This window comes from Cydia fagiglandana, chromosome 17 (genome assembly GCF_963556715.1).
Source record: "Cydia fagiglandana chromosome 17, ilCydFagi1.1, whole genome shotgun sequence".
Lineage (NCBI taxonomy): Eukaryota > Metazoa > Arthropoda > Insecta > Lepidoptera > Tortricidae > Cydia > Cydia fagiglandana.
The window spans coordinates 9,447,907-9,467,692 of NC_085948.1; the positions used below are offsets into that span (position 1 = coordinate 9,447,907).

General features: G+C 37.9%; 1 protein-coding gene and 1 long non-coding RNA gene across 2 annotated transcripts; one reads left to right on the forward strand and one right to left on the reverse strand.

Annotated features, from left to right (window-relative positions):
- The first annotated feature begins 8,475 nt into the window (after positions 1-8,475).
- On the forward strand, positions 8,476-9,175 carry LOC134672705 (uncharacterized). The gene is made up of 2 exons (XM_063530651.1): positions 8,476-8,583; positions 8,790-9,175. The coding sequence occupies exons 1-2, from the start codon at positions 8,545-8,547 to the stop codon at positions 9,114-9,116; spliced, it is 366 nt and encodes a 121-aa protein (XP_063386721.1). The 5' UTR covers positions 8,476-8,544; the 3' UTR covers positions 9,117-9,175.
- A 5,256-nt stretch (positions 9,176-14,431) lies between these two features.
- On the reverse strand, positions 14,432-18,489 carry LOC134672706 (uncharacterized). The gene is made up of 2 exons (XR_010099377.1): positions 18,152-18,489; positions 14,432-14,801 (listed from the first exon to the last, which is right to left on the reverse strand). It is a non-coding gene; the product is annotated as an uncharacterized LOC134672706 (long non-coding RNA).
- Positions 18,490-19,786: the final 1,297 nt, after the last annotated feature.

Here is a 19,786-nt window from a genome sequence, read left to right on the forward strand (position 1 = left end):
GGAGCTTTGATTCCTTATTGGTTAATACGTCACACGACAGGTGCGGTGAGGGAACGGGGGGAAGAAATATACTCGTTCATACAGGTGCTGTTTGTCGACAAGTGCAAAAGTGTCATGTCCGCCATATTTTTTACTGCACGTGGTGTTCTCTTTACAGGCAAGAAAAAGTATGTTTTAATATTATAAGTTATTATTTTTGTTAATGATTGGTTTGTTTATTAGTTTATCTATTAAATTGGATCATCTTTTGATGAAAATATCAATATTTCACTTATAAATTGAGGGGGCTGGCCACTGGATAACACTTTTTTCCAAAAAATCCAGTGTTCAGCCCCCCACGGCTGACCTTTGGGTTATTCGTTTATTCTATTATTTTCGAGCCAATGCGACCGTTAGGACCGTTAAATTTACATTTTCAAATTTAGTTAGGCATGCCCTAGTCAATTTTAAGTAAAATCCAGTAGTCAGCCGCATTTGAAATTACGTTATAATGCGGCTGACCACTGGAACTTCTACACTTCACTTCGCGGATCCAATACTCAGCCATTGACGTTGCTTGGTGCGTCGCCGCCAAAATTTATGTTCAAATTTTGAAACCCTATCTCATTAAAATAAGGTTGAAAAGTGTATACATATTTATGACGTTAACTATACATAACTATCATATTGCTTTTTCCCGGTAGGTATATGACTTTGTTTATTAATGATAATTAGATCTGCATAGAAAGTTACCTAGAATAGGTACTTTCTTCTTCCTCGCGTTATCCCGGCATTTTTGCCAGGGCTCATGGGAGCCGGGGGTCCACTTGACAACTTTTTTAGTTAAGTACTTACTTACATAGTACTTACTTAACTAACAAATTTCGTGTCATAAGAATTGTATGTAGGTACTTATAAGAAAAAATAATGATAATCATATTGTTGGTTATGATATAAATATATGTGATTTTGATCAAATTATTATGAATATTATAAAGGCTGAGTACTGGGTACACAGAGGCTGCTTACTGGATTTTGGAGGCTGACTACTGGAGAAAAGTGCCACTTTTTGTTTTAACTTAATTAGATATATTATAAAGAGGATTGTTATTTTTTTTAATATTTTGTTTTAAAATTATGATAAACAATTGATCTAACTATGTCATTTGTTTAATTATCCGACTAATCCTGTAGAAATGCCGAACGTTCAAACTTAAAAAAGTCGTTATAAGGCTGACTACTGGTGCCTTTACCCTAGTTAAAATATCCTATAAACATTTATCTCTAATAAGTAGGTAAGGTTTACTCGGGTAATTCCGAATGTCGAAAACTGTCGGATAATTCCGAAAAGAGACTTTTATTATGATGGAATTAAGGGTGATTTTCATCTGAATTTCGGAATTATCCGACATTCGGTATTACCCGAATACACCTTAGTATGTTAAGTTGTTTTCTTAAAAATCTGTTCATTTGTCTAAAGTTATTGTTTATTTACACTACACTCAGAGTTTGAGGTTGGTATATGTTTCACCGTTATAGAAATAGGTACAAAACATGTATTTTTAAATTTAATATTTTATTTTGAAATAGAAATACCTTTCAAATTTTCTAAATCTCACGGGTCATAAGATGGACAGAACTCAAAAATGACGTTTTTTGTCGGAAGTACCGCTACATTTATCAACTAAAATTTTATTTAATTATTTAATTTGTTGTTATAGCGACAACAGCAAGCCGTAAAGTTTTCATTTACAAATAATTAACTAACTAGCTTTTGGCTAAGTTATTAAATAGTTTATTAGAATTAAAGTGAAAAGACGAAATATTTAGACATAAGACGGCACGGGAAGATTATTATATCCGGCCACATGACATACAGAGCGCCGTGAGCTTAGATTCTAAGGCTTAGAAGTTAAATGAATAAGAAATTAACTTTTGAAAAAATTAAAAAGTTCTGAATAATGTAATACAGCTGCAAGCCCGTTCCGCAATCTTTAATTAAGTTTGGACTTTGGTTTGGAGTAGTGTTAGATACTTACTGTGAGTACTTCGTATCACTTAAATTAATTGATAGATAGGTACTACTTACTAATAATAAATAATAATTTCTCTACAATAGCCCAGTCTCATTGTCCATCCAAACTTCAATCCATAGACCGGTATACTATTCACTTTTTCTACAATAGTCCCAATGCCTGCTGCGACCGGTTCATGGGTGTTTATTGTTGCGCCTGTGAACGGGTTCCAGCAGGCGTTCTACATGACATTAAAGCTCTCCAAGGGGCCTCTACGTGTTGGATCTATATCCCCACGCAAGCCTATCAAAAGACCGGGATTTGTAGGCCCGTGAATTCCAAAATGGAGAAACAAATAAATAAATATTATAGGACATTGTTTTTACACAAATTGACTAAGTCCCACAGTAAGCTCAAGAAGGCTTGTATTGTGGGTACTCAGACAACGATATATATAATATATAAATACTTAAATACATAGGAAACAACCATGACTCAGGAACAAATATCTGTATCATAATACAAATAAATTACCCTTTGCCCTTACCAGGATTCGAACCCGGGACCATCGGCTTCATAGGCAGGGTCACTACCCACTAGGCCAGACCGGTCGTCACTAATGAAAGTAAACATACAGGTACGAGTATATATTATACCTTCCATACCATGTTGCCGTTCAGTTTACTGTTCGCTCGCCATTCATAATTTTAACATCAGTGTCATAAACTTTTGCTAGGTACCTATTATAACTTGTAACTCGAGGGTAAGTTGCAGCAGTCACAATCAACGAACTGATTAGGTAACGTTAAATATGCGGCAGCATTACCCTATTGAGAACAGTTAAACTTACATATAAGCTTTCAACAAACTATGATTAGGCGATTTAGTGCCGGTTCCTTTGTGTCAAAGCATAGTCAAGGACGACTGGCAACAATCTGGCAAACTTTATGTAATGAAGAAAACTAGTACATGCTTTATTAGGGATATTTATATTACCATTTACCACTCAATATTGCATGCTGATTTTTACACAAAAGTTCCGCCCATCGAACTTAAGAGTGCTATTACATTTCGGGGTTGAGCGACTTTAGGTATTTTACGCGCTGCGGCAGGCCGTGCGAGCTCAGTATTCCGATCCCTTCTACCACACTCGCACTACAATGATGGATTAAACATTCTTGATCCTTCGCGAAGCATATTGAAATCAACCATAACAACACTAACTGTACTTAACTTATAAAGTCCTAAAACTGTTATTTGGTAAGTACGAAAATACTAAATGCAGTGCAAATGTACATAGGGGCTGTTCATAAATTACGTCATCTATTTTTGACCCCCCCCCCCATCCCTCAAATCATCCAAAAATCATGCTTCGGATGACTCTGTTTCCTCCTACGTCATGCTACCATCATCCGATGTCCAGACCCCCCCTCCTCCCATTTGAAACGACGTAATTTATGAATAGACCCATACTCGTACTTATGAACGTATATTACTCGAAAGAAATTTTAGGTACTCGCTTATTTACAAGAAACAAGTTACAAGAAACTGAAGATACACAGGGTCTGATGATGGAGCTGGAAGGTGGCCACGAGTACCAGTCTATCATGTAACTAAACCACTTCGTGTTTGGGCTCGTTTGATTCGTCTCAACAAGATCTTTGTCACTGAAGATACACAGGGTCTGATGATGGAGCTGGAAGGAGGCCACGGGTACCAGTCTCTCATGTAACTAAACAATTTCGTGTTTGGGCTCGTTTGATTCGTCTCAACATGATCTTTGACACAAGACAGTACTCAGGGTCTGATGATGGAGCTGGAAGGTGGTCACCATTACCAATCAACCATACAACTAAACCACATCGTGTTTAGGCTCGTTTTATTCATCTCAACAAGATCTTTGACACTAGGTGATACTCAGAGTCTGATGATGGAGCTGGAAGTTGGTTACCGGTACCAATCAACCATGCAACTAAACCACTTCATGTTTAGGCTCGTTTGACTAGTCTCAACAAGATCTTTGACACTAGGTGATACTCAGAGTCTGATGATGGAGCCGGAAGGTGGTCACCGGTACCAATCAACCATTCAACTAAACCACTTCATGTTTAGGCTCGTTTGATTAGTCTCAACAAGATCTTTGACACTAGGTGATACTCAGAGTCTGATGATGGAGCTGGAAGGTGGTCACCGGTACCAATCAACTATGCAACTAAACCACTTCGTGTTTAGGCTCGTTTGATTCGTCTCAACAAGATCTTTGACACTAGGTGATAAACCAAACACGAAGCCCAAACACGAAGTGGTTCAGTTATGTGATAGACTGGTACCCGTCGCCACCTTCGAGCTCCATCATCAGACCCTGAGTAGTATCTTGTGTCAAAGATCTTGTTGCGACGAATCAAACAAGCCCAAACACGAAGTGGTTCAGTTACATGGTAGACTGGTACCCGTGGCCACAGTCCAGCTCCATCATCAGACCCTGAGTACTATCTTGTGTCAAAGATCTTGTTGAGACGAATAAAACGAGCCTAAACACGAAGTGGTTTAGTTGCATGGTTGATTGGTACCGGTGACCACCTTCCAGCTCCATCATCAGACCCTGAGTACTATCTTGTGTCAAAGATCTTGTTGAGACGAATCAAACGAGCCCAAACACGAAATGGTTTAGTTGCATGGTTGATTAGTACCGGTGACCACATTCCGGCTCCATCATCAGACCCTGAGTACTATCTTGTGTCAAAGATCTTGTTGAGACGAATAAAACGACCCCAAACACGAAGTGGTTTACTTGCATGGTTGATTGGTACTGGTGACCACCTTCCGGCTCCATCATCAGACCCTGAGTACTATCTTAAGTCAAAGATCTTGTTGAGCCGAATCAAACGAGACCAAACACGAAGTGTTTTAGTTGCATGGTTGATTGGTACCGGTGACCACCTTCCGGCTCCATCATCAGACCCTGAGTACTATTTTGTGTCAAAGATCTTGTTAAGACGAATAAAACGAGCCTAAACACGAAGTAGTTTAGTTGCATGGTTGATTGGTACCGGTGACCACCTTCCGGCTCCATCATCAGACCCTGAGTACTATCTTGAGTCAAATAAATACATATAGAATGTCAGGTCGTTTCAAATATTTTTAATCCTGTCCGGTAGTTTATTAAACTGTACCATTATAAATTATAATACTATAAAAACAGTGCTAGGATCAAAGTCTCTCGTTGCGGTTTACACGCACACAGTATAGCGTTTTACACGGCGCCCGCCGCACACAATGATAAAAAACCTCGTCGTCGCCGTTGAAAATGTGCGGAGCCGACCGACACACGTCCTACCTGTACAAGCTCTGCCGCGGCACTGAACTGGCGAGCGCGCGTCATCGGTAATATAGAGTAGTTTTCAAAAAATTGCCAAAAAATTATAGTAGAATTTCATAAACACTAATGTATACCAAAAGTATAAGCAAACGTTGCAGATTGCTTGAGTATGAAAATGACTTCGATATTAAGTAGATTTTCGTAGAAATTGACACTTGTTTCGGAGAGAAAATTGAGTTCGTTTTACTTTGATTTTCTCTTTCTCAAAGGTATGTAGGAAAAATATCGTTTGATATGCCTAAAGTACAGGGTATTAGTAATACAAAATAGCCAGGTTTAGCAGAGTAAACTTCTCAACATTTCCAAATAAGAGCTTGCCGTTCAGTGCTTCACGGGGTTTTTCGGAAACGACCATCAGAAAAAAATTCATTACTAATTTAATAAGTCCTTTTTCCAATATTTACAACGATATTTAAAAAGATAAGAAGACGCTTTTACTGGAACAAGTACTCATTGTTTCTAATAATGAGCACAAAGTCCTGAATTTCGTCGACTAGTATCATCAATTTTGCATTATTTCGACTTTTCTTGTAAGAGCGCTCTTAATTGGATTAATTCCACTCACGCTTCAGTGCCGTTTACATGAAAATTCAAACCAGTAATATTTGCTGCCAATTTTTATTAAAAATAAATACAAATACAAAATACAAATACAAATACAAATGCGTTTATTTCATTACTTTTTACATAAGTTCTTAGGTATAGTGTATAAGGGTTAGGTAGGTAATTAGTCCATCTTAGGTATAAGGAGTAAGTAGGTAAGTATTAATCTAAACATTGTGCAACAAATTGTGTAAGTAATGAAAAAGGTGCGGGTACAGCTTGCTGAATTTAAACCCGCCCTTGGTCAGCTAATTGGAAACAAACATAAACTTAAACTTAAAACATAAACTTTTATATGTTAATCAAATTAATGAATCACAAAGCAATCAAATCATAACTCTCTGAAAGTATTTTTACAAAAGATGATCGTTGCCTAAACAAATTTTAGGATGCCGAACTGCAAGAAATACTTAATAAGAATTTTATGGCCCAGGGAGCAATTATTGGCAATCGACACTAGGTACCGGGGAACAGAATCCCTCATTACAGTAAGGTGCGAAAACTTCTGGGCAGCTAATTGTTTTTCCGCCAATAGGCAAGCAGATGAGACGAGTGTTGCAATCTTGGCATGTGAACTTCGGTGTGACGGCGGGATCGCAAGAAGTCCAGTTAACAATGGCTTGGGCCTCCACTTCGTCGGCTTGGCGCTTGGCTCTGCCTTGGTTTTGGTGTGGTCCTCCTTGAGATGTGTGAGGTCCGCCTTGAGCTGACTGGCCGAGAGCCACACTCAGGAAAGCAAACTGTAGGGAATAAAATATACTTAATTATGATACGAGTAATTATGGGTTATATTTTTATTTACCTATCATTAATGATCTGTTTTGAAGCAAAATTGAATGATCCTTCTTAAATTTTTAAGGCAACAGTATTAATCACAACAAAATTCTATGGTTTTGTGGGCATAATACCGAAAAAGTCACAAAAATCTGTGGATATACCTGTCATACGTAAAAAAAGTCATAGGGTGTCTACAATTTAGTAGCTCAATTGAAGATCACACATATTTTCAAAAGGTTTCATAGTTTATGTACCTCACAGACCATGTACCTACAAATATATACGCAGCAGTCGCAGCACGTTTATATTTTTGTGAATTCTAAATCTTACTTAAATTGGTACTTACCAGTGCCACAAGGCAAATAGTGTTCTTTAGAATCGACATGTTTCCGAGTACTGTATTGAATGCATCTGAATGTTGTGCATAGCTTTTATACTTCCTATCTGGCTGTTATCAGGTCGGAGGTAACTGCGGGTTTTCCTAGTCAATAGAAAGGTATAGGTAACTATTGTTTTCTATTAGCTCGGTGTTACTAGATTAGACCGGCTTAGACTTCTAGAAAAGGTTATTATGGAATACAATAGGTACTTATCTTAAAACTTATATAATTGGGTAGGTATTGGGCTAAGTGCCATACAAATACAATTCTTCTAATCTTTTAGATGTGTACGTGTTTTGATGGTTTGATATTAGTATAATTTGAATATCTATACCTACTCAATCAGGCAATAAGGGCAAGTACACAGACATTTTAAGGCCTGTGCACACCGGCTGCGTGTGCGTGACGTGCACGTGCGCGTGCGGCGTTGTAGTATACAGATCCTTATGAGAGATGGCACACCGCTTGCGTGGCGTGTGCGTGTGCGGCTCCAAAATTTTAGCGCACGCACACGCGCACGTCACACATACGCAAGCCGGTGTGGCTCGGCCTTTAAACTCTAAGTTTAAAAATACAGCTCATACCGAGACTGAGCATTATACAAATTTTGCCACCTAGTGAAACACATTTTTTCACCACACCAAGGAAATGCTAACTGTAAAACATCAAACAAATTAAATCTAAATGAACGTTATTAAATATTTATCATACATAAAGATCACCACAATCCTACCAGCTAACAACTCAAAATTGTATTGTATCAAATTTGTATCAAATTACTTTGCCGCTCTTGTGGATAAAATACAAATTTCTCGGTTTTTGAACAATCAAGAAAGCCTTTAGCTGCTGTGGTGAAAATAACCTTGTCGTTGTTAACTACTTACGAAATGAAATTTATATAAAACCTCATAAAGAAGTTTTCATTTGCAATATGGGGAGGCTAAATGACTTTAATAAAAAAGGCATTTAACCCTTCAAGTGGCAACGTCACTTTTCAGTACTTGGAAATTTAACTTTATATTAATTAGTCAAATTTTAAATTTAATTACATTAATCGACCACGAGCCGGCGGCCTGCCACTTGAAGGGTTAACCGATTTGTAAAAGATCCATAAGATCCCATAAGAGCCCCGTCAACAAAGTTTCGTACGGAACTCTAAAAATACACTAAAGATTCTAATATAACTTGCTGTTTACTTAAACTGAGATATTGCGATTAGAAAGTAGGTGTTCATAACAATAACATAATTTCCCAACGGAAAACTAGACGCACTGAACTGTTGACTTTTCTCTCGGAAAATCCAAGGTTGCCTATGTATCGAGCCCTGATAACGAGTTAGATATGAAGTATAAAAGCGATGGCAAACCTTCAGTTGCATCGAAGACATCGAAGTACTCTATAAAACATAAACATGGCGATATTGAAACACGCGACGTGTCTACTACTGCTGGTAAATTGTTTTCTTAAATAATTTGTTCCGTTTATTAAATTGTTATTCATTGCTATAAATATATAGAATCTTATTAACGTTTATTTGTTCTTTACGCTGTTACCCAATATAGCTAATTTGTAACATGTGGCGAATAGACTATATTACCGATGAACAATAATGTATACAATATACATACCTAGTATTAATATCTATGTTTCTTTCAGTTGGCCGTCATCAGCTTAGTACTGGGTCAAACAGCTCAAGGAGGACCTCATATAACCCAAGGAGGTGCCCATGAATCTCAAGGAGGCGCACACGAAGATCAGGGCCGGGTTAAGAGACAGGCCGAACAAGATGGCGACGAAGACTCAGGAGTTGTGAGCTGGACTACCTGCGATCAAACTACGACGCCGAAATATTCTTGCCAAGACTGCACCACTCGTCTAATCTGTCTACCGATTGGTGGAAAAGTGCTCGCTTGTCCTAGTGTGTACAGGCCCTACTGCAACAACGGTCGCTGTTCCGCTATTCCTAGCGCAGGCTGTGCTTAAGCTGTGTTTGTAATGTTTATGTTTCCAACGATAGTAGGGATAGATACATATAAGTATTCGTGTCGGCACGTATGGAGGTCCAAGGGGGAAGCCTATGTTCAGCAGCGGACGTCTTATGGCTGAGATGATGATGATGATGAAGTATTCGTTGCGTTTATCCCGAGTGTAGTGTCCACTGGAGCCATTCAAACCCGAAGTACGTTGTATGTTACTAGGTTACCTATACCTTAAAGCAGTGTTTTTCAAACTTTATGGGGTCACGGCCCTTTATGACCACTAAATTTTTTTCGCGACCCCCCTACCCCGTCTCTACGCTTTTCTATCTATGTATATAGAGTCTGTGCGGAAAGAGAAGAGTCGTGAAATGTATGGGATCCCATACATTCTACGGCTCCTCTCTTTCCGCACAGACTCTTAACAAATTTGGAACCGCAGATCTGTGTTTGGAACGCACCTTTCTATCATTCACTCAGTTACATAAGCATTTTGGAACGCACTCTATATTTACTTACATATTATTAAGTAAATAAAATTAATTTATTCTTAGCAAAAATTGAGTTGTGGACAACATCAGCTTTACACAGTACCTATGCAGTTTGATTCTGTCCTTTGTATATATGGTTAAAATAATTCAAGGTATAGTTATCATCAGATAACTCCGTGAACGTGGAAATTCATATGCCTGCTATAGTGGAGAGCTAGCAAAGTTAAAAAAAAAACTTTTAAATTATTTCTCAAATGAAACACTGGTTGGTGATGGAAAATGTTTTGAAAATTCATCATCTGTGAAAATTTCAACTGTCACGGTGAGGTCTAAAAAAGCGTTTTGAGGAATTAATTCCCAGCAAGCTGGAAATCATTTTATTACCTTCATTTGAACCTAAATGCGAATAATCTGAGTTTGCTCTCTCCCAGGTGTGGATAAATTTTGGAAGCCTTGGGAGATACGTTTTGCCTTGGATTGACAAAACCACTCGATGTAGAAGGAACCCACCGTCAAATTGAATGTCACTTACCAGCAAGGTTGTAGATCAGACACTGGGAAAAAATCGGATTTTAACACGATTTTACCAAAAAAAAAACATTCAAGTGGCGGCCATTTTCTACAATGTCTGACTACTAATTCATATTAAGGTACTTTTCGAATCTTCAGATAGCAATTTTTATCACGATTAGTGCAAATGATCCGTCGGATGTTCCGTTTTTGAACTACAAGCAAAAAACCATAAACTCCTGGAATGGAGCAAACTCGGATTACACTAATTACTAATTTATTAGAACCAAATGAAGGTATTAAGACGATTTCCAGCTTGTTGGGAATTAATTCCTGGAAAAAATCTAATTTGGCTGGCCTAACAGATCTTAACTTATTCAACTGTTTAATAAATACAGTTTACCTATCTACCTAATAATGATTTGTTTTATTGATATGTATGTTAACGACCATTAAAGTTTAAAGGATTGGATTATTTCTAAGTTAAATAAAATGAAGTCTGCTTTCAAAATTGAGCTTCGCGACCCCCCTGGACAAGTGCCGCGACCCCCCTGGGGGTCGCGACCCACAGTTTGAAAAACACTGCCTTAAAGGCATAATCTGCAAAAAATCTCTCTTAGCAGTACTATACGAATATTTGTCTTATTGAAAGTACATCTTTTGAAGATTACTGCATAATATCGGTACGTTTTAGAATTTTTTAGTTAACGTCATACTATAGGGATTTAAATGATTCATGTAATATTTATAAAATATAATAAAAACGTTATTCAACAAATATTTGTTTTAATATCTACATCATACATTGATTATTTAAGTGCGAGACACTTGCTAATACTTGCGTTTAGTAGCAAATTATGAGCTCAGAATTAACACTAATCAATAAGTATACATATAAATCGGTCCTTAATTACTGAATATTATCATACCTAGGTACTCTATGAGTGGTGTTTGTAAAAGTGCTACAATATTGAAAATTCGTGACCACAAATTAACGTGATTTTCCCGTAATAACGTCAAAAACAAAACATGTATTAGACGTCACACTTAGTACAGATTAATAAAATTAACCGTTACTACTCTTTTTTAACTGTAGGTAATTTATACATAGGATATGTCCGGTCATGTCTAGCACGCCTAACAAGTCGCGCTACTATAAGTGCATGTGGAGCGACGCCAATTGCGGAAAGACGTGCTAGACGTCTTATCTAATACCTTTAAACGAGCAATTCTTGTTTATTTATTTATATTTCGGGGATCTCGGAAACGACTCTAACGATTTCGATGAAATTTGCTATATGGATGGGGATTTTCGGAGGCCGGCTATAAATAGATCTAGCTAGGTCTTCTCTCTATAAATAGATCTAGCTAGGTCTTCTCTCGATAAATAGATCTAGCTAGATCTCTGAGAAAACGCGCATTTATGAGTTTTCATATGTTTTCCGAGCAAAGCTCGGTCTCCCAGATATTTGGAAATAAAACAACACAAAGACGTCAAACAGAATCCCTCGACTCGACAATTTCCCCCAACAAGCACCGCTGGTTTTCAGTGAATCGCGAATCAAATTCAACTTGTAGTGTCATGTGCCTTAAAAGAGTATCTTAAAATCGAATAAACCGTAGGTACTTATCGTATATCAACTGTTTTCCTCACATGAGACACTGAAACGACAGTGGAAAGAATCCAATTAAGGCCGTTGTTACATTTGCAAGAGTCAGATATTGCGCAGTAATGGAAATTCTTCTCCGGCATTGTACGCGACGCTGACAGCACCCGTGTCAGACAGGACGAGGATGTTAAGTGCTCTGTGTCCCTCGCCCTAAAGTATTTGAAAAATGCCCGCAGGGTGGCCGTCGGTTGACTGTCAGATACAGTAAGGATCAACAAGTACCGCGTCATAGTTCAGGAAAACAACTTAAAAATAGTTACAGATACACTTTAGAAAGTTTTAAGTTATTTCCCTTTTGCTTAACTGTGTCACGGTGGGCAAAGTTATGTTAAAGGGCAAAGTTTTATACTTTTACGGTAGACCTATAACTATTTTTCAGTCATCGTGATTATTTATCATCCTAAAATACTTTTTACGTATTGACTTACGAGGTAGGTATTGTTGTAGATAGCTCGATGTTTTGAATTTGAAACCTTGGAATTTTATTGATAATATAACTAGGTACGCCGTACGTATGATTTATCTCATCTCGTGGCAAGCCCAATTGATGCATAATACATACCTACGTACACACGTACGTAAGGATATACATATATCCTTATATTGATTATGAGTGTAAAATACATATCTCAATAGATAATACCGATCAACCATAGATAGCAGTTACGTATCGTCTCATAAGATACCAGTTACGTAATTAATATTATTTTCTAACTCAGAAGCAAAATCAACACAATAAATAAAATTAGAGTCTGTGCGGAAAGAGAAGAGTCGTGGCAGAAACGGGAACTAACATTTTAAATTTTATATGGCAATCCAACCTTTGACAACTGTCTTGTAAAAAGTAAACAAACTTCTGTCATTGTATATTTTTATTAACAAAAAGCGCAAGTTTTATGTATAAAATATTTTCAAAACACGATGAAACCGTACATAAAACCACAAGAAAAATTATATTTAACATTGTTCGGTTTTGTCAGCGGGAAGAAAACGGCTAAAAGCCGACTATCGACTTACAAAAAGTCGCGGAACGTGTTTCCGCTATTCGCGGGTATTGATGTTGTATTTAATATTAAATAATTACCTACCTATTTAATAAGCCCCCTAAGTAACTTGTCTCCGGTAAATAATCGGTAAGTATATTCATTCAAAATATATTAATTTTCATAAATATGCAGGTCATTCATGATCTTTAAAATAACTGACAAATAGTCTTGATACTTGCCATTTTATGCATATGTAATTTTTTTTTCAGGATTGTGTAAAAGTACCTACGGTATCTCGAATAAAAGACCGCTAAGTAGGTGATATGCAAGAATTCGTAATCTACGTGCCGGATTCAAGCACATCTAGTTCCTCACATCAGTCCCTGGTTCTTCTGAAGCTAGCTCAAACATAAGTGACATTGAATATTTTAATTAAGACGTCGATTACAAAGAATAAAACCTTTTCATAAAAATATTTCTTTATTTGTAAGTTCGTTTACTAGGTTCTGTTAGTTACAAAATTATAAGTATTTCATATTTAGCAGACTTTTCGGCGAAGTAAAATATCGTAAGATGAGAGAACCGGACATATCCCAATAAGGCCTACCTACTTATGCACTATTTTTATTCATATTCATATTTATTATTAATAATGTACACATACATTACAAGTCAAGTTTACAATGGGTGAAATATATCCCAGATAGTAAAATTACAGTTCTAATGCCCAATTTCTACCCGATCTACCCGGTTTTGTATTAAAATAACTGTTGGACTGCACAGATTAGGTAGTACATAACTACATAAATGAGACTCTATCTTGTTTGGTACTAAAATTACAGTTGTATTGGGCAGATTCTTAACTAGTTTTAGCAGTTTTGTCAATCGCACTGTCACTTTTTAGTATCTGAAACATAAAAAAAAGTGTGTTTTAAAAAGAAAACTAGTGCCTGCGCTAAATCAGAGGATTGATTTGACGAGCCGACACCACCACCAGGCTCCGTTTAGTAAGCCATGGTAAAAAACCGGAACAAAAGGGGTACAAGTATCATGACCTTTAGTGTCGTACTATAATCACGTGACCAGTGTTGTCAGCATAGCAAAAACCATAAAATAGCACTGGCGCGCCCTCAAATCCCACGACTCTTCTCTTTCCGCACAGACTCTACCTAATAAAGTTAGCGTGGCGTACGAAATCTAATATCACACCTCTTTGGGTCAAACTTCAATAGACATCCGACTTCAGTATTCGGGAAAATTGGTTTAGACGTCACTTCCCGTCGGCGAACGGGAGATTCTAGGCACTCAACGCTACCAACTAATATGAAAGGTTTTCGAAATCCCGATGCCATTTCATGGACCGTCTTTTCCTGTCATTGAATTAAACATAGATTTATAATATTAATAACTCAATACTTTTGGGGGGTCATACTGATTGTGGTTTTATTTTTCTCAATTCATTTATGCACTTTGGAGATGATTTCGGCCGATGCAATCCACTACCAATAAATTGCTTTGGAATAGGCTAGGGAACCATACGAAGATTAGGACAAAAAATCGGAAAGCGGACTCTCTGCAGCAAAATATAACCGCTAATAGGGTAAAAGAGAGAGGCCAAGAAAAAACATGCGTAGTGTATCTCATAAGAAATTTTAAAAGGAGAAATTTATTTATATAATGATTTACTTTAATATATTTACAATATTTGATTATTGGTACATAACCTAATAAACAATCAAACGATCAGACCCTAATAAACGTCAGTGACTGTCTCAACATCTGCGCAGTCCGCACTGGGTTCTTCAGCACATTTTCCATTAACGCAGTAAGGTGTCAAACCAAAGCAGTTCCTCAAGATGCCCCCTTTTGGAGTGCAGTAGGAAGTACTGTAGCAGTCGTTACATGTGGGACCAAGTTTATATATTCCGTAGTCGAATTCGCACGCAACCCATTGTGGAATCCACGGCAAATTTGGAGGCCTACCCATGGGAATATCGACGACACGCTGCGAGTTAACCATCGCGATGATCGTAATCTGAAATTATTAAATAACATATGATATTCTGGCAAATCGTGTCACTGTATTAAGACTGATTTCAAGAGGCGTATTCTGATTGTAAAAGGAGCTATGAATTTGTTGTTGAGGAAACGTCACTAGTGACACTGACTGATCATATCCATAACAAATCCATACATATCCTGTTATTAGTTATTACAGTTAAAATACGCATTCAATACACTTAAATGTTTTTAATTATAATTAAGTATATTATAGATAAATAAGATAGGTACCTATTGCTTAATAGTGCCGTCTATTTAATAATTTAATTCTAAAAAAAAACAACCGATTGCACTCCGGGAGTGCCGACAGAAGTGAAAACTCAATGACTAGTCCAAAATGTCTGCAGCACTATGTATTTATAATTGACCCATCCTCCTTTCTATTGAAAAACTTTAGTTCCGAAATTGCTGGCCAGTGAGCTTAAATTTGTAGCGTTAATTGTTTAAAATTCGAATAGAAATTGTAAAGTTACCTTGCAGACCTCGTATCTAAATATATTCATGATGATAAATATGGTCATGATATTTTGAGTTTTATTCACCAGTACTAGAGTTCACTTTTATTAGCGATTTCATCAAGATGTAGCTATATTGAATTATTTTTGAGTGATATAAAGTTAGAATGTAACTTTGAGATCCTCGTATTTCAGCCCGTACAAGATTAGAACATTGAGCTTTATTGCTTAATATAAAAGTCCAGTTTTAAATAATTGACCTGATTATAATATGTTATGACTAAAGTTCTTTGGTGAATAACATTGTCCGTGACACATGACGTCAGCGTTACGTTACGCGTTACGCTGAATCGAGTTTATCATTTTTTCCCCACCTCAAAAAGTGCTCAGCGCCGCTAAAGAAGTTTTCACTTCAAAAATTGTAGCTTTCATAAAATACATATTTACAATCATGCCATTTACTAATGCAAACTAAAATAAACTGATTTTAGATCCGTAGTGAACACCTACTATCAAAAGAAAGAACAACATCTTATTACATACCGCAGTGGCCAACACTCTACCCAAATAGATTACTTTCTTCTAAGAAGGAGTAAATTACAGTCGGCTAAGGACTGCAAAGTAGTACCCAGTGAGAGCCTAGTTTCCCAGCATAGGTTACTGATTCTAGACTTAAATCTTAAAGTACAACACTTGCAAAAGAACTCGAAGCCCCCACCTAGAACGAAATGGCATGGATTGAGGGACAGAGATTTAGCTGAAGAATTTAGGAAACGAATAGTCGATAAGATGGTAGGAATGGGTGATATGGCAGAGATGAGAGTGAATGATTGCTGGAATGAAATGGCAGTATGTTTAAGAAGTGTAGCGAGGGATGTTTTTGGGGAAACAACAGGGAAAGGGAAGATTGATAGGGATACATGGTGGTGGAATGAAGATGTGCGAATGGTTCTGAAAGAAAAGAAGAATGCTTTTAAAGAATGGAAGAGTGTGGAAGAGGGTAACGATAGAGAGAAAGGAATCAAGAGGTCAGCGTATCTTACAAGTAAAAAGATAGCAAAGAAAGCAGTTGCAATCGCAAAGGCCAAGGTACAAGATAAATTGTACGATTTCCTGGAGAGCCCACAAGGCCAAAAAGATCTGTACAGAATAGCAAGAGAGAGAGAGAAGAATGCAAGAGATATAAATCATATGAAATGTATGAGAGACGAAGCAGGAAAGATTTTGACGGATGACAAGAGCATAAAAGAACGCTGGAAGAACTACTTCAATAAACTTATGAACGAAGAGAATGACTGGAGTGGAGTGCTAGAAAATGTTAGAAGTAACATTGGTATGGTGAGGGAGATCACGGTAGAAGAAGTAAAGATGGCTGTGCAAGGTATGAAGAATGGGAAAGCGGTTGGGCCAGATGGTATACCTGTGGAAGTATGGAAGTTTCTGAAAGCGGATGGATGGAAGTGGCTGACTTTATTCTTCAATAAGTTGTTGCAAGAAGAGGCGATCCCTGATGAATGGTGCAACAGTTCACTGGTGCCCGTTTTTAAAAATAAGGGTGATGTACAGGATTGCAACAACTATAGGGGAATAAAGCTCATGTCACATAGTATGAAGGTATGGGAAAAAAGTGGTAGCGAGACGAATGAGAGAAGAAAGTGAGGTAACACAGAACCAATTTGGGTTTATGCCGGGCCGGGGAACTACGGACGCCATATTTGCACTTCGCCAACTGTGCGAAAAATACAGACTTGCGCAAAAGAACTTGCACATGGTGTTCGTGGACTTGGAAAAGGCATACGATAGAGTACCCCGTGAGGTTCTGTGGTGGTGTATGAGAGAGAAAGGAATGCCAGAGAAGTATGTACGGCTTGTTCAGGCGATGTATGACAGAGCCAGTACTCACGTCAGGTCGGAAGCAGGAGTAACCGACAAGTTCAATGTGGCGGTAGGTTTACACCAGGGGTCGGCCTTAAGCCCGTATTTGTTCCTCCTGGTTATGGATGCTCTGACATCGAACATACAGGAGGAGGCACCTTGGTGTATGCTGTTTGCCGACGACATTGTTCTTGTCGGAGAAAATGCACTTGAGGTCCAGAGCAGGCTGGGAAAATGGCAAGAAAAGCTGGAAAGCGTGGGACTCAAAATAAGCAGATCCAAAACGGAGCACATGTTCTGCGATTTCGGTGGTCCATCCAGTTTTTCCCATATTGCCTTAAACGGTGTATCCCTACCAGTCTGCTCTGACTTCCGGTACCTTGGGTCATTGATCCAAGGTGACGGAAACATCGACCGAGACGTGAAAAATAGAATAAATGCGGGATGGATGAAATGGCGACAGGTCTCTGGAACAACTTGCGATCCACGAATGCCCCTTAAACTTAAGGGGAAAATATACAAAACGATCGTGAGACCTGTTGTAATGTATGGATCAGAATGCTGGGCGACGAAAGTAGCGGATGAAAGAAGAGTGCATGCAGCGGAAATGAGAATGCTGAGATGGATGTGTGGAGTGACGAGAAAGGATCGGATTAAGAATGAGTATATAAGAGGAAGTTTGAAAGTAGCTCCAGTAACGGAGAAAATGAGGAGTGCTAGGTTGTCGTGGTATGGGCATGTAATGAGGAGGGATGAATGCCATATAGGCAAAAGAATGTTAGGGATGAATGTTGATGGACGGAGAGCGTATGGTAGACCCAAAAAACGATGGATGGATTGTGTGAAAGAGGATATGAGAAAGAAAGGAGTAAGTGCTGAGGACACGAAAGACAGAGGAGAATGGAAGAGAAAAACATGTTGTGCCGACCCCACATGACGAGGGTTAAGGGCAGGGGAAAGAAGAAGATCCAGTCATATAACAAAGTTCACTTACCACAAAAAGACTAAGTTTGATGAGAGCGGCCATGGTCAATCCTTCACTATTGCAACACACGCCTGATTTGAAGTCGCTTGATATGAATCTAACTTATTTATATTGAATGAGACAAATCTATATCTTCTTTTATCAACTGATACCAAATGCTGCTGTGGATTTTCGGAGTGAATCATTATCCATATCAAACGGATATATTAAAAGATTACAATGACATCGTGATTATTTATCATACTACGATACTACTATGATCTTACGAGAGGCTACTGAAGCTGGATATCTGTTTGATTCGACACAAACCTATCGGGTATAAGTGGATGACTAGTTATGGGTTTTTTTGTTTTGAAGTACGAGTAATGACTCGTAGTGGGTTTTTTTTAAGTGGATGACTCGTTGTGGGTTTCAGTGGAGGAGTGGTGGACTTTTTCGCTTGCATATTTGTTTATATGTAATATCTTTTATATCTTGTACGTCACATCCGAGGCAATCGGGGTTTTGAAAGCAGAAACTATAATAAATTAAGTTTAAGAAATTATGATATATTAAAATTCAATTAGATAAAAGTTTAGGAGGTACCTAATAAGGTTTTTTTTTACGAAAAAGGTGACCAATTAATAAGGGGATTAAATAGATTGTTATAATTATAAATATCCAACTTTGGTACATCAATGCTATTTGCCAAGATAGCGTTTTACGAATAGGTATAAACTAAATAATTTCGTTTAATAGCTATTTAAGATGAAATTAACCACGGAATTTGTGTGAGTTTGTTAATTGTGAAAATAAACTGTAGGTGTTTTAGATAATATTTTATTACGTAGATTTTTTCAACATTCCTCTGCATTTAATTAAATATTCCTTTGCATTTAAACAATTGATAACGTAATTTAATTGTAAAGGCTGCCTCGCCTGTCCCTAATTGTTTAAGATTCCATTGTCAACAAACACGACTCACGATTCGTATGTTATCATTGTTCGGAGGAAGGTAGGTATTCGAGCGACATAACACGCAAAATGAAAGCATTTCTGTACTAACTTGTTTACAGGAAGACGAGTATAGCACTGTTTGCTCTAGGCTCATGTCCGCATAGGGCTGACAGTGAGAACACCGTAAATGACTTAATGTTTAAACGAGATAACTCTAAACTTGTATAACAGGTAGCCACGCAACACGATGTTTTTGTTATTCGAAACGTTGAATCTCTCCTAATTTTTGTTCTATAGAATTTTTTACTTTGAAAGTTTTGGGTTGAAAACGGCTATTCACCTGTTATCCCGAAAGGAGACCAATGTTTCTATGAATTGGTGCCATTTTTAGCCTAGTATTCTAATGGCTCCTCTCCACGTTGGCCCAACCTATTGGTCCAATATGTTGGGACAACGTGTAGAGGGGGTATTGGTGTCGGTTGGCTTTTGGCGCGCGGGATGGCGATGAGTTGGCCGCGTTGTCAGTTTTTCGACCGCACATCAGAGGGATTGGCCAAGCGATTGCGGTACGCATCTACACGTGGCCCAATCGGCAGTGCGTGCTCGGACGCGGTCGAGGGTGGACGTTCATGCTTTTTGTGTTTTTTTAAATTAAAAATGACGAATACGTGGCCACGTGTAGTAGCGTTCCGACCAAGGCACGGCCAA

Bases quoted from the DNA above. Each gene is read 5' to 3' on its own strand.
- LOC134672705 (XM_063530651.1), top strand. From the start codon at position 8,545: ATGGCGATATTGAAACACGCGACGTGTCTACTACTGCTG. The intron at 8,584-8,789 runs GTAAATTGTTTT...TGTTTCTTTCAG, and splicing joins CGACGTGTCTACTACTGCTG to TTGGCCGTCATCAGCTTAGT.